Source organism: Rhinolophus sinicus, linkage group LG01 (assembly GCF_036562045.2).
Source record: "Rhinolophus sinicus isolate RSC01 linkage group LG01, ASM3656204v1, whole genome shotgun sequence".
Lineage (NCBI taxonomy): Eukaryota > Metazoa > Chordata > Mammalia > Chiroptera > Rhinolophidae > Rhinolophus > Rhinolophus sinicus.
Window position 1 is genome coordinate 83,986,513 of NC_133751.1, and position 19,727 is coordinate 84,006,239.

Below are 19,727 nucleotides of genomic sequence, written 5' to 3' on the forward strand. Positions count from 1 at the left end.
ATCCTAGTTGGATAAGGGCCTATTAGATTTGTGATTACTTTATTTAGTCACGTAGCAAGTCATCTGGTATCTATTATTTTATGCCTACTCACATTGTATGAAAGGATACTTTTCACAATACTGCTGAGATGGTAACATGCAATCTTGAGTATAAGGTTATACAGACATAGGTAATAGGATAAAGGACTGCAGACCGCCTGATTCCAAAGTACAGATATCTGATGCTTTAAAAATTTAGTATAAACCATTTAAATGCATTACATTTATTCAGAGTCTATTTCTGAAACCAGTGGCTGTTAATGTGTTGGTAAGCAACCTACATTTTTATAGAGCTATTGTGAAAGTAACTCAATGCCACAGAAAGTAATACCAATTACTCCTTTCTTTTCAATTGACATTGCAAGGCTGCTCCAAATTTCTATTCTTCAGTTCAGCATCTGCAAAGAAAAGGAAGGCACAGAATACCTCCTTGCGAGATTTCTGGGTATTACCATCACAAAAAGTATTTCCTTAGAACACACCCTGAAACATTTCAAAGGTTTTTTTAGCCCAAGTATTAATTAACCCCGTGATGCCCTGGGTAGAGGGAATTTTGCACAAGTAGAAAACTGAGCAATGGAGAACACGGGTAAAGCCAGCTGATAATCTTGAGGGCTCCTTTAAGCTGTATCCTGTGAGACAGCATAGCGTAGGGAGAAAGGCTTGGCCTTTGGAGCTAGTTTTAATCTTGGAGCCGCCCTTTACTTACCAGTGTAAGCTTGGCAAGCTTATGAATAGCACTAAGCTTGGGTTTTCTCATTCACAAAAGGCAGTTACAATACTTACTTCTGAAGTTGTTTTAAAGATAAAAAAAGGTAACTTACATAAAAAATTTAATCAAATATTTAATGTTTAATAAATGTCAGCTACTTCATAATTATTTTTAATAGTGAGCTATATATCTATAGCTATATATATATATACACACACACACACATATATATATATATACACACATATATACATAACCATACACACTGGAGATGTCAAAAAATGCACTTTTTTTTTAATTAAAGTTTATTGTGGTGACAATGGTTAGTAAAGTTACATACATTTCAGGTGTATAATTCTGTAGTACATCATCTATATATCACATTGTACACATCTTAAGAGATGTTATCTATGTATTACTTTTAGAAGTTGAATTATGGTAGCAATGTGTAGTAGTATGACATTCGCTCAAAAGACGGCGTTAATCAAATGAATGCTAGCGTCATTCATTGTATTATGATTTTAATCCAGTTTTTTCCTTTCTTAAAATGTGCATACATTTCTTTGTCCATATATATATACACATATATACACACACACACATATATATGTATATGTGTATATGTATGTATATATGTTTGTATTCTCTCAGTAATGAAGGTCTAACTCAGTGGCATACTGAGTGTTCAGAATAGGCTTCATGGCATGATATTGGGAAAAGAATGACATTCAACACAGTGCACTGTGAAAATTTACTTTGTGATTACACCAAATAAATGTACTTTTTAAACCTATAGTATCTAAAAACAGGATTTCAAATTGAAAACACACACCAATAAGCACACATACAAAAAACTCACAAAAATTAAAAATCTTTTTCATTATTATTAATCTTCTGTATTAATCCAGTACATTTGATTGAATCTAAGAGATACAGCTTTTCTTCAAACATATTGGTTAGGTATAAAGAAAAAAAAATGATTAATGAAATGAAGGTTCAGGAAAAACATTCTTCCTAGGACTTCCCAGTTATAGGAACCCAGTTATATATGCTTATAAAACAAACAACAGGTAATAAGCAAATAGTCTCTAGCTTAAGTGCACAGAATATAATAACCAGTTCATTAGAATTCAACTTCAGCAGAATTTTGCATTTACACAGAGTTGTTTTTGTTTTTTTTTAAAAAAGCTTAATTTCCAAACAGAGATAATCTTTTGAAGTGTGCTATATACTTTTTCCTAATAGTTGGAAAAATATTTTTGGACTCTAAGTGAAGCAATTTCTAGGGAAAACACACGATCCAAACCTGAAGCTAAAACCCTGAGTACAGATACAGAAATGTGCACACTATTCCCAGGATATACGTAAACAGGGAGAGCCACTTACTATACGGTATTGGGTTTTGGTAATAGTATAATCCACTCTCATCAGGCATCTCCCTCTTGTGCATTAATATGTGACATCATACTCTCATTTAACATTTCACAACAGAGTGAAATAAAAAGCCCCTCCAGATTGCAACTGTAAGATAATCAGATTCTATAGTGTTCATTATGACTGCAATTATGTAACAAAACTCTCCGAATATAGTTCAGTTATTGCAGTTATTAATCATTCTGGTTTTGTTTCAAGTACTTGCTTTATAGCCTGTTGGATAGACTCCATTATTCTACAAGCTGAATGTAGAAAGTCAAACATGTGCATGTGAGTCTGCTGCTCTAATGGCCTTTCAACATAATTTACCCTTTCAATTTGTGTTTGTGAATACAGAAACGTGGAGAAATAAAGCTGGTGTCAATAGAGTCACTGACCTTTGCAGTAAACAGAAGACGGTCCTTAACGAAAAACAACTTAGCAAAACTTATTTTGCTAGAACTAGAAATAGTGCTGCTGAAGAAGTTAGTCTCAGAATACTAATCAGTTCTTACTAAAAGGTGGGAAAAACTCTAAAAGAATCTGTATATGTGATAAGGAGAAAAATGATAAGAGGGCCAGCAAATGTGCATTTTTAATGGTTCAAAGTACCAACACCATGAATAGAATGTATTTCTAAACATCTTATGTATAAAACCATGTAGATTAATTTTAGTACAAAATGCCAAGTAGAAGACAGCAGATTTATTATAAAGAACGAACACCATCTGCACCACCTTAAATCATTGCTATAGATACAGTTCTAAGAAACATACACACCTGGAACATTCTCAAGCCTAAATTCTGAGATGCTCAAGTACTGTATTAACTAAACAGGATTACAGACAGACCCAATATGTAAACAGACTCCATATTTAAATGTTAACATGTAGAGAGGCCAGAAAAATAAAAACAATAATACATTAACACATTTCACAAAATGCGCACCATCAATTTCATATAGTCCGTGATTTTTTCAATTTGGCTACATACATTGGGCCCCAGGCTTTGCCCTTATCAGGAATCACCAAGAGCCCACACTCCTGGCCAGTGGGAGCAAATGTGAAATCTTGGGAGCAAGTCCTTGCCATTTCCTTAATGTTCACAGGCATGATGTTACTGCAGGAGTTTAAAATTTCACTGATCACATCTTGATTTTCTGCCTTGGAAAGTGTGCATGTAGAGTACACAAGTAACCCTCCTGGACGTAAGGCTTTAACTGCAGACCTGCGTGTAATTAGGAAAACAAATTAGATTGGTTAGGTACACTAAAAGCAAACACGGGGTCTGAAGGCAAGGAAGCTTACGTACTTGACACTAACCTTACTCTGACTCAGATGGGAATGACTTTGGAGGGTTCTAGCCTCATAACTGTTTCTTTCTAATATCCTGGGTGACTTGGAAAATGATAACCAGATCAATCAACATGGAAAGACAGAGAGTGTGTTTGACTGATTCACTGTTTTGTTCTTTTAAGAATAGGAGAATGAGGTAGAGCATGGGATAATGAGTTTGTATTTGATACAGTGAGTGGTTCCAAGGGGTAGGTGGAAGGAACATCTGAACTTTAGGAAAGGGGTTGGGGCTCAGTGATACTTGAAGTCATGGGAATAAATAGGATTTCCCAGGAAAAGAGTAAGGAAAAATGTGGATGGACTAAAAACAGACCCTTAGAGAACGCCTACATTTAAAGGAAAGGAGAATTTAGGAAATTAGGAAGGCTTCACTGGATGAAAGTGTAGCTTCTGGAAAAAGATGGGAAAAAAGGTTTTGTTTTTGTTTTTTTTTAAGGGTAAGACTTGCACATATTTATAAATGCACATCCAGGAGAAGCACAGTTCCAGGCTTCAGACTGCAAATGAAGGCATTAACTTTAAAAAAGATGGGGTTCAGCTCTTCCTCTGAAACAACTTGGGAGCATGAACAGGGAACCAGGATGTTTTAAGGTAAATGCAAGTTCATGATAGATAGCCTTGTTAAGAAGAGTGGAGTGGGTGGTAAGTCATCTACTGATACATAAAACCAGAAAAGTTTTAGTCCTGCTGATGTGGTGATAACTCCAGAGCAATTATTAATCAAAAATTTTTTTAAAAGAAAAAGAAATCATGTTCCAGAACCTCTGCTGGATTTAAGAGTAAAGTCAGCTCATGCCTCACATCTATATTTAAACAACTAGAGCACATCCCAGTAACGGAGGTTTATAATGAAAATCTACCTGGCAAAAGGGTATTTGTGATTAAATTAAGGTTTTTGGATAGGAAGATTATCCTGGATTATACGAGTGGGCCCAATATAATCACAAAGATCCTTATAAATGGAAAAAAGAAGCAGGAGAGCCAGAGAAAGAAAGGTGATGACTGAAGCTGAAACCGGAATAACAGGATTGCTGGCCAAAGGCCACGAGCCAAGGAATGTAGGCTGATTCTGGAAGCTAGAACAGGTAAGGAAATTATTCTCCCTGTCTTAGTCCTTTCAGGCTTCTATAACAAAAATACCTCAGTCTGGGTGACTTAAATAATAAACGTGTATTTCTCTCAGTTCTGGAAGTTGGGAAATCCAAGATTAAGGTTCTGACAGGTTCGGCATCTGGTGAGGACCTACTTCCTAGTTCACATATGGCCGTTGTGTCCTCACATGGCAGAAGGGGCAAGGGAGCCCTCTGCGATCTCTTTTCTAAGGGCACTAATCCCATTTATGAGGGCTCCACCTTCATAACCGAATCACCTCCCAAAGTCCCCACTACCTAATACCTGAGGAGTTCAACATGTAAATTGGAGGTGGGAGGGGGCACAAACATTCAGTTTATAGCATGCCCCTAGGGCCTCCAGAAGCAATTATAACTCTGCCAGCACCACTCTGATTTTGAACTTATGACCTCCAGAAGTATAAATTTGTGTTATTTTAAGTCACTAAGTTTGTGATAATTTGTTACAGCAGCAATAAGAAACTCATAAACACTTGGTGATGGCATTTTATTTATTTTTTTACATTGACATACTAAGACATTAGTAGATTTTGCTAAAATTGTAAGTAACAATAACAGTCATTTTGGGTCATTTTCTACTGACTATAGCAATGGATATAAGATTTTCTTTTTACAAAGTTAGACTACTGTGGAAGGGATACATGTAGATTTGGATGCAGATATCTTTAAACTCCCATTAAAAGGAATTTTTTTAAATCCATGTTCCACAATTAGCAAAGCCAATACCTAATGAAGTAAGTAATTCTTTCTCATTACAGTTGTACAAAAGTACATAGAAACCTCATCATTTATAAACAATATGTTCCTGGCTTGATGCAAATTTAAATTAATTTCTATAATGTTGCCAATGTTGGCTGATTCTTCTGCTTTATTTTCATTTCAACATTTATAATTTATCTTTCTAAAATGAGGCTGGTATAACTTAACTGGTCATATTTTCTAAACAAGAAAATGGTATATGGTAACACAAAGGCTTTTTTACACCTGTGTTCATCTCAACACCCTTGGGCAAAATGTTAGGGATGTGTCTGTGGAATTGTTGTAGCATTTTTGTTGCTGATGACTGTCCTTTAAATACCATTTTTTGTCCTTTTGCTTGTATTAGTTATGAATTTCAAAAATAACACAATTTTATATTCAAGTACCAAGGAAAATAGGCAATGTGAAAATAACTCACCCAGGGTTCATATAGCCAAGACTTTTCCACACAGAATTATTTCATGCCACAGAAGGCATTTTCCTCATGAACTGAACCAGTCCATATTGAGGCCCACCACTGGTTTTGCAGAAAGTATAAATCTATCTCTATAATTAGCATTTATCAATACACATAAGAGTTTCTTCACTTTTGATATATAAATGGCAATAGGTATTCAATTTTAGTTAAGGCTACAGTATTTAAAAATTCTATAATCAAATTAGTCCAATGATTTAAAAACCAATGCTTCTGGTATTGGTATTCTAATCAAAATTAAAAGATATTTAGTATGTTTTACAATATGCTACATGAAAATGAACACATACCAAACATATAAGTACCTAAACATGAGGTACTCTGCCCACTACAGTAGTATCTAGAGTAAACCATCTGCGTCCATAATAATTCACACAGATTTTGAAAGAGTCCATGGGAACCAAGCTATTATTATGATAAATTTCATCCAAACCACAAAAAGAAGACTATATATGTATTTGCAGGATGGTTAGACAGCAAGGTGTGAGAAGGGCTGTGTTGTTCCAGGAGAGAAATGATAAGAATGGAAGAAAAATACTACTTAGTAGTTCTTAACAAGCCCAGTAAGAAATTTAGAATTCTGGACGGTGAAAAAAAACACAGAAGTTAGAGAGACATGAATAATACTAATAAACTGGCAAAGCTATGGTAATCACCATGTAAAAAGATAAGTCAGGATTAGAGACGAAAAACAAAACATGTTGGTCTGGGTTCTAACAGAAGGCAAAAGGGATCTCTATGCTTGTACAAATTTCTGTGCTATGCGAAAGTATTCTCTCTCTCTCTCTCTCTCTCTCTCTCTCTAATAAGAGGAAGGAAAACCAAACATTAACTAAGCAACATGCATTTGACAAAACGGTATTCTCTGTTAATCTTCTCCAAATGAGCTGAGCCCCCCTTGGCTTCTCAATGATTTTAAGTTTCATGGCTTAACAAGATCATGAGGAAGGGGTTATTTTTCACCTGTTCTATACCACTAACTATATTGCATGAAATTACTAAAAATCAAGTTGTATTATACTTGGCATTACTTACATTGAACTATAAACTGATGGTAGAGAGAGGGTTACTAGAGCTTTCTAATCATACTTACCAGTAGAAGGCAGAAAAAGATATGACTAACTACAGGAGATGAAGCAAAAGTATTATTTTGATCAGGTTAGGTAGAAGGCAAACCTAATACTTTAAAATGAAATGGAAACTCGCAGACATTATCTTGGGTTTAATGTATTATTCAACATACAACGTCCAATTGTAATGCAGAGCTGGGGGAAGTACTTCTAGAGGAAGCAGAATTGCCACATAATACAATCCCTCCATCATTTCCTTGAAACACATAGTATATTGCCTTCAGAAGCCTCCACATCAGGCTTAACCCTACTTAAGATACGAAATGAGATTCTACCTCACAACACTGCTATAGGAAATAAAGTTGATTTTGATTACTAACATAGCATAAAATAGAATGGAAAATGCTTTTACCCCAAGTACTCCTAACAGAAAAAGGACGATGGTTTTCTTGCCACAGAATGTATGTCAAATACCCTGTTGCTTTATAGCAGATACTGGCTGTATAAATTTCTCCAAATCTTTGGTTGTCTTTCAGTGTATTATGGAACAGGCTAAAATGCATTCTGTGTCTGAACTACCTAGTTAATAAAGCAGCTAAAACTAGAACAAAACGTATTCTTAAAAAAGAAACCATTAAATAGAATGTTAAATTAAAATTTCGCTTTACAAACAAAACTATAATTGATTTTTGGCAGTTCACAAAGCAGACCTCAATGGTACATCAGGTCTACTATCTCTTATACACCACCGTGAAACTGAACAAGCTCTGCAACCTACAGTTTTTTCTTAAGTGTGTGGCAGACTCATTTGGCCTCAAAATCTGACCTAAATTGATGTAAAGCTATTTATGGTCAAGACTTAGCCCCTGTGGTGTAACTATTCATAAGTTTTGCTGAAACCATATTAATATTTGATTACAAGGCGCTGCCCCAGACACTACTGGGGGAAGTGGGTGATGTGATGTACCAAATATATACTTTATTACCTTTTAAAATCCACCCCTTCAAAAAAAGTTGAAATTCTGAAATATATCTGGCCTCAAAGATTTTAAATAAGATTTTGGACGTGTATTTTAGATTCAAATGAGTTACAATGCCAAGTTATATAAAATATCTTCTGTACTACATCTACATGATACGAGGTCAGACAATTAAGTTTGCGAACTCATTCTAGAAAAAGTGCTACATACCCCATTGCTGAATATCACTACAGTCACCTTTGAAGTACTCCCTTTAGGAAGCTATGCACTGATGCCAGTGCCTAGTCCACCTTTCAAAGCAATTTTGGAACTCTTTTCCTGGAACGGCCATCAGAACTGGCGTCGTATTACCCTTGATGTCCTGAATGTCATCAAAATGTCTTCCTTTCAATATTTCCTTTATCTTCAGGTAAAGAAAGAAGTCACTGGGGGCAAGATCAGGTTAGTAGCGAGGGTGTTCCAATACAGTTATTTGTTTACTGGCCAAAAACTCCCTCAGAGACAGTGCCGTGTGAGCTGGTACCTTGCTGTGACGCAAAAGCCATGAATTATTGGTGAAAAGTTCAGGTCGTCTAACTTTTTCACGCAGACTTTTCAGCACTTCCAAATAGTAAATCTGGTTAACTGTTTGTCCAGTTGGTACAAATTCATAATGAATAATCCCTCTGATATCAAAAAAGGTTAGCAACATCGTTGCAACAAGTTCGCGAACTTAATTGTCAGACCTGGTAAACTAGCCATATCTGATGAAAACTTAATTTAATTACTTTTTTAAAGTAAACCATTTAAATACTAACTTTAAAAAGTATCAGATAGCCAAATCTGCAGTCTATATGCAGGAGTCCATGAGTGTTTTCTTATTTCAACATAAAGTACAAAGGAAAACTGGATTGTTTTGTATTCTCTCAATACATCAAGGCTTTCTCTCCACCTCCCCCCCAAAAGTATTTTAACTTGTATGTTTGTATTTTTTAAAGAACATTTTGTACAATCAATAATAAAGTGACTTTTTCATGAATTCAGTGCTTTTCATGAATTTTGTTCAGTGCTTTTCACTGAATTTTTCCATCCTTGAAAGATCTGCTTAAAAAGAAACAGAGAATCAAGTCCCAAGAGTCATTTAAGATACTGGCTTAGAAACAAGATGAGAAAGTGTTGCTTTCCCAGCGCAAGAAGAGACCACCTTTCCATTTTCAGACTAGTCTATGCAGCTTTCCAACTATCAGTAAGATAGAATGACCCAAGAAAAATAAAAATAATCACCTGACTTTAATACCTTGAAAAACAAAAAGTATTACCTTAATGAAAGCATAAATTCAATGACCCTGAAAAACCAAACAAACAGATGAAAAACGAAACCATCTTGGAACCCTGACAGCTATCAAAGTTCCAAAGGCAGAGTATTTCAAACTTGAGGAAACTGGAAACTGAAAACGATGCAGGGTGTCCTATTGTTCCTGTGGCAAATCTCTGAGTCTCAGAGAATGTTAGTTTTATAAATGGCTGTTAAAGCAACCCAACACATTTTAAAAATATAAATTCCACTTTTCTGGTCTATTCTTCTGGCTCTTGATTAGAAAGCTGGCATTCTGTCGGGAGGGTCAGTGTTAATTACATCCTTAAATTTAACTGTTTTCTCCAGTTAAAAAGACTGAGCCCAAACTGCAGAAGAAAACAATCAGCACAGCAACAGTGCCATCTTTTGACCAAAGCAGAAAGTGATTTTTCTCCCCTTTACATTAATTCCTCATGATTTAGCATCAGGAGACGTACAACTTCTTTTTATTTCTTTCATGTTTGAAGTTACAGCTACTGTCTCTCCTACAACAATTTCTGTTGCAGAAGTAGAGCAATCATAGATATCTGTACTCTTGAAAAATTAAGATGTATTCCTCATCTTTCTTCCTGTCCCTTCTTTCACCATTAAAGCATCAAGGCAATAGCTACCATTCTTTCAGATGTAAATATAGGGAAGCAATCTAAAGAAACAGACTTAAAGATTCCTTTATCACCACAATATTAGCAAGCCTGTTTCCCTCAACTTAGAAACTCTAGCATTAAACATTTTTTTAAACCAAGTTAAGACTGTAGTGATTTCAAAAATGTAAAATGAGCCTTGGAGCATCAATCCTACAATTGTTTCCTTGTAACCATTTAATATTCAATTAATATTTCAGAGATTCTATATAAGGCTCCTTTATAAGGTCACTTGTATGAAAGCTACTGGCAGCCTTTGTATCATTCTGCCCAAATGAGAATTAAACTAAATCCAAAATTGAAAAGGTGAAATGCTTCCAGAGGACCTTGCACACACGGCATATATTCCTCCATGAGGAAATGCTTACTTTCTTTAGAGTAGAGTAGAATATTCCCAATCAATGGGAATGTGATTTGGTTCAGGAATCAAATGAGATGCTGTTCTTATGCTAAGCCAGTGAAGGACAGTGATCAGCCTAATTAATAATAATATTACCTTATGTTTACTTGGTGCTTAAAGAGCACTTCACACATGAGTCTTAATAAAACCTTATGAGGTATAGTCTGACCCAATTTATCAAACGGAGGGTCAAAAAGACTCAGTGATTTGCCTTAAGTTACACAGCTAATTAATGCAGCAAAGACTGCCAGCCTCATCTAATACCAGGAAAAGGACCATAGCTTTACCAGGGCTATCTACCCTGAAGCAAATTATTACCACTGCTAAAATGAGTATGGAATCTGCGGCAGTAAGACAGAGAACGCTGCATGAATACATTTTACCATCCCAACTATCCCAAATACTCACTGAAGGCAAATAATAACTGTGTACTTGTAGGCAATTGTAACATAAAGAACTAAGAATTAATAGGTCTGACACTATGACCTGAAAATCTTGGCTACCGGCTCCTTTTATAGAACATACGACCTTCACCTATTAAAGTGCCATTGCACAGAATTTCTGAGGAGGCAAGTGAAAGCAAATACCTCTCGTTGAGACACAATTTGAACCTCTTCATCACAGACTAACATCTAAACCATAATTTTAAAGAATTTTAACAAATTAGACTCAACGGTTAGAAAATCAAAGGTGGTTACTCCATTAAAATTCCAAATAATTTGGTAATTATTCCAAATAAGCTGGTAATTCATTTAACCAAATTTTATTTCCACAACTCTAAAAGGTAGATAAAAATATGATTTGCTCAGAAGCTTTTTGATAATGTGAGTACAAAAACAGCCTAAGTTAAAAGGCTTCCTTTCAGCCCTCATCTCACTATACTATTTGATTTTGTCATTCATCCTCAACTTCCCGAAACTTTCTCCCATTGTGGCTTCCTGGACATGACTCTTTCTTTGTTCATGTCCTACTTCTCTGAGGTTCCCTTCTGGCCTCCTTATGTACCTTTCTTTTCTTCCTATTCCTTAAATATCAGTCTTCCCTAGAACTTTATTCTTTGTTTATCTTTTTCCCCAAAGTTAAATGTTTTATATATGTTATTTCATTCAATTTTAAGTTTTAAGATATGAATTATTATTCTCACTTTGCAGATGAGAAAATCAAGGCAAGAGCATTACGGAACTTGTACAAGTCCACTCAGTTACTAAGTGTCCAAACCAGGATTCAAATACCGGCACTAGAGCTGTACACGGTGTGGATCCCTGACGACTGTGGAATCTGGCAATCAGCTGACTGCCAGACCCACCCTGGGAAGCCTATCAGACTTTTACTTAGGTCACTATTGTTTTGAGTCTGTCTATCATTTTGAGTCTGTCTTTGTCTCTCTATATTTCTTTCTTCTGTTATATTAATAGAAAAAATTATCTTAACTGATACTGAATTTCGTACCAGATGTGGAATTGTTCAGCAGAATCTAAAATGCAGAACTGGCTTAATAAGCAGATAATAGGAGGCAAAGTCAAACAAATATGACAGGCTAGAAAGCCAGGGATTACTATATTTTTGTGTCAACATGGCTGAGCCATGGTGCTGAGATATCTGGGTAAACATTATTCTGGATGTTTCTATGAGGGTACTGTTGGATAAAAATTGACATTGAAATTGGTGGACTTTGAGTAAAGCAGGCTGCCCTTGATAATGTGGGTGGGCCTCACCCAGTCAGCTAAAGGCCTGAAAAGAACAAAATACTGACCTTCCTTGAACAGGAAGGAATTCTGCCAGCGGATGGCCTTCAGACCCGACCCACAACATCGACTCTTCTCGGCATCCTCAGCCTGTTGGCCCACTCTACAGATTTTGACCTGTGCCATCCTCCATAATCATGTGAGCCAATGCCTTAAAAAAAAACCCACAAATCCCTTTACACACACACACACACACACACACACACACACACACACACACACACATCCTTTTGGTTCTGTTTCTCTAGAGAACCCTGATATAGCCAGTAAGCCTTATTATGCCACGGAATAACATTTAATAAAAGCACTGTTTATGATATCTTGGAAGACAGATCACAAAGCTTATATGATGCTGGGGTGACTAGAAAAAAATCTCACAATGTTAGTGTGTGTTAATGAGAGAAGGCTCAGGATAGGTCTTGGGAACTGGAAGCAGAGATGGAAGGAATGCAGCTCTACTAAGGAACCTCTATGCCTGTGGATTATAGTCTAAATTGACTAAGAATTCAGTAATTTGGGCCTTGTCGATTGGGAAAAGCCAACAGATTCTGTGCCCCAACATGAAGCAGTGGTGAAAGGTATCCCTGAAGAGGCAGCTCTTACAGAGATAAGACCGGGCCTCAAGTCTCCCTCAAGCACTTCTGAATAAACGTTCTTATCTGGGCAATAGGAGTCAGTACAAATGCAAAGATGTTGCTTTCATACCTCACCTAATAAAGTGGAACAGACTTCTGATACACACGATATGTGAATAAACTTCAAAAACATTATGCTGAGGGGAAAAAATCCCAGATAAAAAAGAGTACATGTTGTTTGATTACATTTTTATGTAGTTTGAGAATAGGCAAAGCTAACCTACAGTAAAATAAATCAGAACAATGGTTGCCTTTGTGAGTAAACCGATTCTGAAGGAGCCCTAGGAATCCCTCTGGGGTGATGAAAACATTCTGTATCTTGGCAGGGTTGTGGGTCACACATGCCTGTGTAACTGTCAACATTTCTTGAAACAAACATGCAGTTTAGTGTTCCTACATGTTGTCACAGACCCGCTGGATCAACTTGTTGGTGGGGTGGGAGCAGCTCCTCCCGCAATCCTGGGACCTTTCTACAGCTTCTCTGAATTCTAAACCCAGCTCCACGACAAAATGCACCAGCTCGTCTGCAGATCACTAAAGCTGGATGCCTAGTGGTGGTAAGAGATCTATGCAGGTACTGGTGACAGAAAGACGGGGTTCCTCTTTCGCTTTCTGGGTTCTAGTGTGCCTTTGTTCCCTCCCTCTTCTTGGGCTGGCTACCGACCCTGCTAACTTCACGCCCCATACCAGAAGCAGGGGCGGGATTATACACATCTTCTACAGACTGCTTAACCACCTCCTATGATTAAGATCTGATTCCTGTAAGAAATCCCTTACATCCCTCTGACCAAACTCCAACTGTGATACCTCTGCCCTTGGAGAGTAGGACAAACGCTGCTGTGCAATTAACTGTCAAGTCAAGGAGTTCAAGTTCATTCTTTGCCTCATCTATCTAGATGCATAGCACGTTGTAAAGCTTACAGAATTCTTGTTCAGTTTCCTTTTAATGAGGACAACTTTCATTCATCCTTCTAGACCTACTTCAAAACTCACATAATCTCTGAAACCTTCACTAATCCCTCACAGAATTCTTCCCTCTTCTATTTTTCCCAAGCAATAAAATTTTCAGCTCCTTGGAAACAGGGTTTATATTAGATTTGTTTTGTATTTTTCTACTGGGGGTACCAAGAAGTGTATACACATTTTAAGAGGTGTTATCTATGCTAAGCAGTAGTTTGCCATAATCAGAAGTGTTTGGATGTTGATGGTAACCACTTGAAGCACCTCTTTAAATGTAGAAGTCAAACGTGACTTGTATTCATCTTTTGTTATCAGTATATGTTAAGTATTACAAATAATTAATAGTTTTTTCCTTTCTTAAAATGTGTATACATTTTTTGGCACCCTCTGTATATAGCATAACTGGAAAGTATGTTCTCAAAATATATTTATTAAACAAGTGAATGAATGAGTGTTACCTAAATTAAGTGGTTCAGGCAGATAACTTTTCAGTGTAAAACAAAGGAATATGTATATTAATTGCAACTAACACTCAAAAATTCGGGATAGGGAACAACTCAAACAACCTTTAACTCTTAAGTTACAGAACAGATGAAATTTATAGAGACCAGAAACTTTATTTGGAAAAAATAATAAAACTTTTGCCAACAATTAATTTATAAAATAAGAAACAAGGGCTTTTTTTTCCCTGTCTTGTCAACAGGGGTCATGGATAAATCGCTACAGAAAGTAAAACAATCTTGTTAATGAAGGTTGCTATTTAATCATTGTGGTCTCCTTTCTGACTGAGTTGAAAAGTTGGGAACCTTTTAGTAAGTGAACTTGACCCTAGAAAACCTGCCCACTACTTTCAAAATGAGATTATGTGGTTCTGTGGTATGTACTGTGATTTATAATTAAAAATATGTATTTGGTCTTCATCCCCTTTTCTGGCTTAAAGCTCCTAAAATCTTGGGATTTCCTAAGTGATGAGAGCAACAAATGTGTCTTTTGTTATGCTAATGAGGCAACACCAGGACTGCACCAAAGGATTGGGGCTGGTTGCCAGGGGAACCAGCCTGGTGCCTAGAGGTTTGTAACTTTCAGTCCCACCCCTTGACCTCTGTGGAGGGGAGAGGGGCTGGAAGTTAAATCAACTGCCAATGGCCAATGAGTTTATCAATCAAGCCTATGTAATGAAGCTTTCATAAGAAACAAAAAGGACAGGGTTCTGAGAGCTTCTGGGTTGGTGAACACGTAGAGGTGTTGGGAGAGTGACCTGCCCAAAGAGAGCACGGAAGCTCGGTTCCCCTTCCCATGTACTTTGCCCCATGCATCTCTTCCATCTGTCTGTTCATCTGTATCCTTTATCATATCCTTTAGTAGATTGCTAAAGGTATGAGCTCTGTGAACCGCTCTAGCAAGTCAACCAAACCCAAGGAAGGGGAACTTCTGATTTATAGCTGACTGGCCAGAAGCAAAGGTGACCACCCAGACTTGCAATTGGCATCTGAAGTGGGGTGGCGGCAATCTTGTGGGACTGACCCCTTAACCTATGGGATCTGACACTATGTCTAGGCAGACAGTGTCAGAGTTGAGTTAAACTGTAAGACACCCAGCTGGTGTTGCAGAGAATTGCTTGGTGATGTGGGGTGAAACTCCCATCACCACATGGGAGTTGGTACCAAAACCCTTTTAGGTACCCAAAATGCTATTAAGTCATATTTAGAAACAAATGTGATCCCTAACACTGCCTTTTTGGAAACAGAAAGGTAATCTAACATAGTAGGTTAGTCTGGGAGGCAGGCAGTCTGCTTTAAAAGGAAGAAAATAAAACTAGTTTTTTGTTTTTTTAATTAGCCTAATCTGTTATACCAATAGAAATATTTAATTACTACAAGGTAATTTAACAAATGGTAAAACTACAGCTTTAACCAACTGTTATCAGCTCCACAAAGTTTTTATCTCTAAGTTGTTCTTTTTATGCCACACCTCACCCTAACTGTTTATTTCTCTGAATTTCATGTATTTATTTTCCTCTAAGCATTTCAGAGATTTTTGTTTCATTTACTTTTTCCTTATCATTCCATATTTTTGTCTATGTTACATTGCTAGGTTCTAGTATTCCCTTCCAATTTTTCCATTTTTGTTCCTTTTCAGCAGTTCCCATTTTCCCACTGCCTGTTTCTCATCATTTCACTCATTTGGTACATTTGTATTGGTTTACTATTTCTGCTGGTAAACAGGAGTCTGGGCGAGAAAGCAAATAAACAATTCCTACCACTATTGTATAATACAAACAAAGAAAACATTAAGGTGAAAAGTTGAAGCTCGTATACAATCTATCAAATAAATGCAGATTTAAAATTAAATTTCACATACTATAAGCATCTGAAGCACAGACATTTCTGGGTTTATAGTTACCCAGTGTTATCCTCAGTTTCAAAAGTATTATTTTACAAGCCTTGAGGGTACTCTTTACTGTGCTCACAGTAAATAATCAAATTTCTAGATATCAAACTGTTTATTACCAAAGAAGTTCTGTAAATTCAAGATAAAGAAACATGACCCAGTTTGATATTTTCAGAGACGCCATACCCAGTAGCTGCTTTTGTCAACCTAAGAAACAAAAACAATGCTCATGATTATCTTCTGTCCACTGGCAGTAAGTTTTTCCCTTAAAGAAAGGATGTTTTTTATATAGTGCTGGTAGAGCAGAGTAATGACACTAAATACTGATGAAATAGATTACAAATGACAAGTCTTAACATTTATTATTGGTTTCTATACTTGGATCTCAAGTTTAATACATCTTTTCACCAGTTAATTACCTCATTAAGATGGGTATGGGCAATGCTTAGGGATTAAAATTCTGCTGAGATTAAACATAAGGAATCCAGTTTGGGGTTGCTTAAATCAGAAAAGAGTGACAATAGATACATTAAGGCCTAACTTTAAGATAGGGTCTTTGATCTACTATCAAATATAGTCTCTTCACTCACACAAAGAAAAAGAACTAAAAAGCTTTCAAGAAAACCACAAGAATTCACTTGATTTGGGCCCACAGAAAATGTGCTTATAAATGAATAGCGATTACTAATCACTGATTTAAATGTTTTTTTTTAAGTTTTTTCAAACTTTTCTTTTTAAATAACAAGAAACTTTCTCCATATGAAATCCGACAAGTGTAACCAGACAAAGTCCTCACACCTCTCAATGGTTGGATTTGGTGTGGTGAATTAAGAGGCCCCGCTGGTCATCCTCCTCCTGTCCCTCCAGATGGCTCCTGAAACAATGCTACAGAATCCCTACATCTTTCCAAAGCAACACTTAAAAACCACTATCTTACTAAATTTTTGGAAGAAAACAACAGCTGTCTCCTATTAAAGAACAAAGTTATTTGATTCCTGCAGTGGCCAGATTATAAAATAATTAAAAGCCCATAAAGTTTACCAAAGGCATTTTAGTGACTCTATTTAGGTCATAGCATGGCAAGTTCAGATACCTGTGGCGAGTGGCAGAATGAGGTCAAGTGCCAAGAAAATCATTCTGATGGAAGAAGCAAGGTTTTCATTTTGTTTGATATCTACTAGAGGCCTTTCAAGTTATTAAGGAAAAATAATTTAAACTCTTATTAACATCAATGATATTTTACAAGTTGAATAACTATGAGGAGTTAATGAAATGCTTACATATCATCTTATTTTAAATATCTTTGTTTTTTAACTTTAACCTACTGATAATCATAACTTACTTTGAGAATTTCAGGAACTTCCTAATTAGCTTTCCTTTCTCTATTTGCTCCCTTGTGTCCACCCTCTATGTGAAATAAATTAATCTATCTAAAATAAATGTAATCACGTTACTCTGTTATCAATAATACTTAAGCAGCTCCCCACTACACGTGTGTGTGTGTGTGTGTGTGTGTGTGTGTGTATGTGTATACAAAACAGTTGTATTGTTATGGAATAAGCTATCAAATTAAATATTACCAAAAAGCACAGGCAATTAAAACAAATAGAAGCAGCACTGTCTAGCCCAAGACTAACTAGGGACAGTAGAGCCCTGCCTTTTAACAGCCAAAATAAGGTGACTCTTAAGGGTTCTGGAGATAGCATGAAAACCACTAACAAAATAAAGTTTGTATGCTTCTAATGATATGAGCTTAAAATATATAAAGCACAACTTGACAGAACTACAAAGAGAAATGTACGAATCCAAATCATACTTGGAGATTTTAACACACCTCTTTCAGTAATTAACTGGAGATCAGTTTTTGTTTTTGTTTTTTCAGGTAGTAATGCAGATGATTTGAATAACAGAATTAAAAATGCTATCTAATAAACATGTACAGAATACTGTACTAATAAAACAAATGTAAAATTCACATTCTTCTTAAGCACAAATAAATATTTATAAAAATTGACCTAATAAAAGACTATGAAGCGAGTCAAAATAAATTTTAGAGAGTTGATATAGTATAGTCCGTGTTCTCTAATCACAATTAAAAAAAGAAAATAAGAAGAAAAATAACCAGCAAATCCCTGTATGTCTGGAAATAGAAAACAAACCTACAATTAAAAAGATAAACAAAGATAAATGTTGGATCTTGAAAGGACATAAATAAAAATTTGATAAATCTCAGGCAAGACTAATTAACAAAAATAAAAAAGAACACATCATTATAAGTCCTGAAGACTTTAAAAAAGATAACAAAGAGAAATGGTACACAACTTTATATCAACATATTTGTAGACTTGAATAAAATGGGAAAATTACTTAAAAAAACAAACAAAAAACAAAACAAACCTAGAATTCATAGAACTGATTCAAGACAGAGAGAACATTTAAGAGTCCTATAACCATTAAAGAAACTGAATGAATGGTAAAAAAATTTTCCTACAAAGAAACCTTCAGGCCCACAAGGTTTTAGAAGGTTCTATCAAATAGTAAAAAATGAGTAATAATTGTAATGTTACACAAACCGTTTCAGAGAATATAAATAAATGAAAGTCCACTCCTAGATTCATTTCATGAGACTAGTAGAACCTTGATTCCAAATTATAATAAGAATATTTCAAGAATGAAAAATTACAGGCCAGTCTCACACATGGAAAAATCCTAAGTAAAATGTTATACAGAATCCAGAAAAAAATTCACACACACACACACACCTATATATTAAAGAATTATGAACGTTTTTGAAAACAATCTATATAGACAAATTTTGAGACTTAATAAACTTATCAATATTATGAAATACTGGAAAAATGTCAAAACTCTCAAAATTAATACATTTAATGTAATTCCAATCAAAATCCCAACAAGTTTTTCATGAAACTTGACAGGCTGATTCTAAAATGTACATAGAAATGCAAAGGGGTCAAAAATAGCCAAGATAGTCTTAACAAACAAAATAAAACAATCAAACAAGGGAAGATTTGCACCTGCATACTATGATATTAATACCATGGTAAATAAGTTTGCGTTTGAGGATCAATAAAATCAGTGGTTAAATGGACTAGAAATCAAATCTATATTAATGTGGACATTTGACTTATAACAGAAGCCGTACTACAGAGCACTGGAAAAAGGACAGACTTCAATAAATGCTATTCCGACAACAGTATCCACATGCAAGAAAAAAAAGGAGAAAGTTAGGGAGGGAGGGAGGGAAAGAAAATACATTCCTATCCCACGCTGATAAGCAAAAATCAACTTGAGATGGATTTTAGACCTAAATGTGGGTGTTAAAAAATAAAGCCTACAGAAAATAAAACGAGATTACTTGGCTATGGAAAGATTTCTTAAACAGGCACAGAAAAACATTAATCATAAATGAAAATATAGATATAATAAATTACATAAAAAGTAATAACCTCTCTTTGTAAACCCTCCAAAAAACAAAAACAAAAAAAACCCACCCTAGAGTAAAGGGTAAAGTACCAAGCCACCATATGGGAGAAGATATTTGCACCCCAATGTCAAAAACTTTTAAGGGACTGTTATTTCATCCTGCTTGCAAGCTAAAAAGTTATCCTGTCAGTTTCATGGATGTTGGCAGATAACATGAGACTCCTGAATCAGAAATGATGGAC

The 19,727-nt window shown here is 35.7% G+C and overlaps 1 protein-coding gene across 2 annotated transcripts in view; it reads right to left on the bottom strand.

Annotated features, from left to right (window-relative positions):
* Positions 1 to 1,033: 1,033 nt before the first annotated feature.
* The window catches only part of NSUN3 (NOP2/Sun RNA methyltransferase 3), a 48,006-nt gene continuing 29,312 nt past the window's right edge, over positions 1,034 to 19,727 (bottom strand). For both annotated transcript variants that reach the window (XM_019755536.2, XM_019755537.2), the window contains exon 6: positions 1,034 to 3,391. In XM_019755536.2, the coding sequence (XP_019611095.2) occupies positions 3,121 to 3,391 (271 nt within the window). In that variant the 3' untranslated portion in view covers positions 1,034 to 3,120. The remainder of the gene's footprint in view (positions 3,392 to 19,727) is intronic.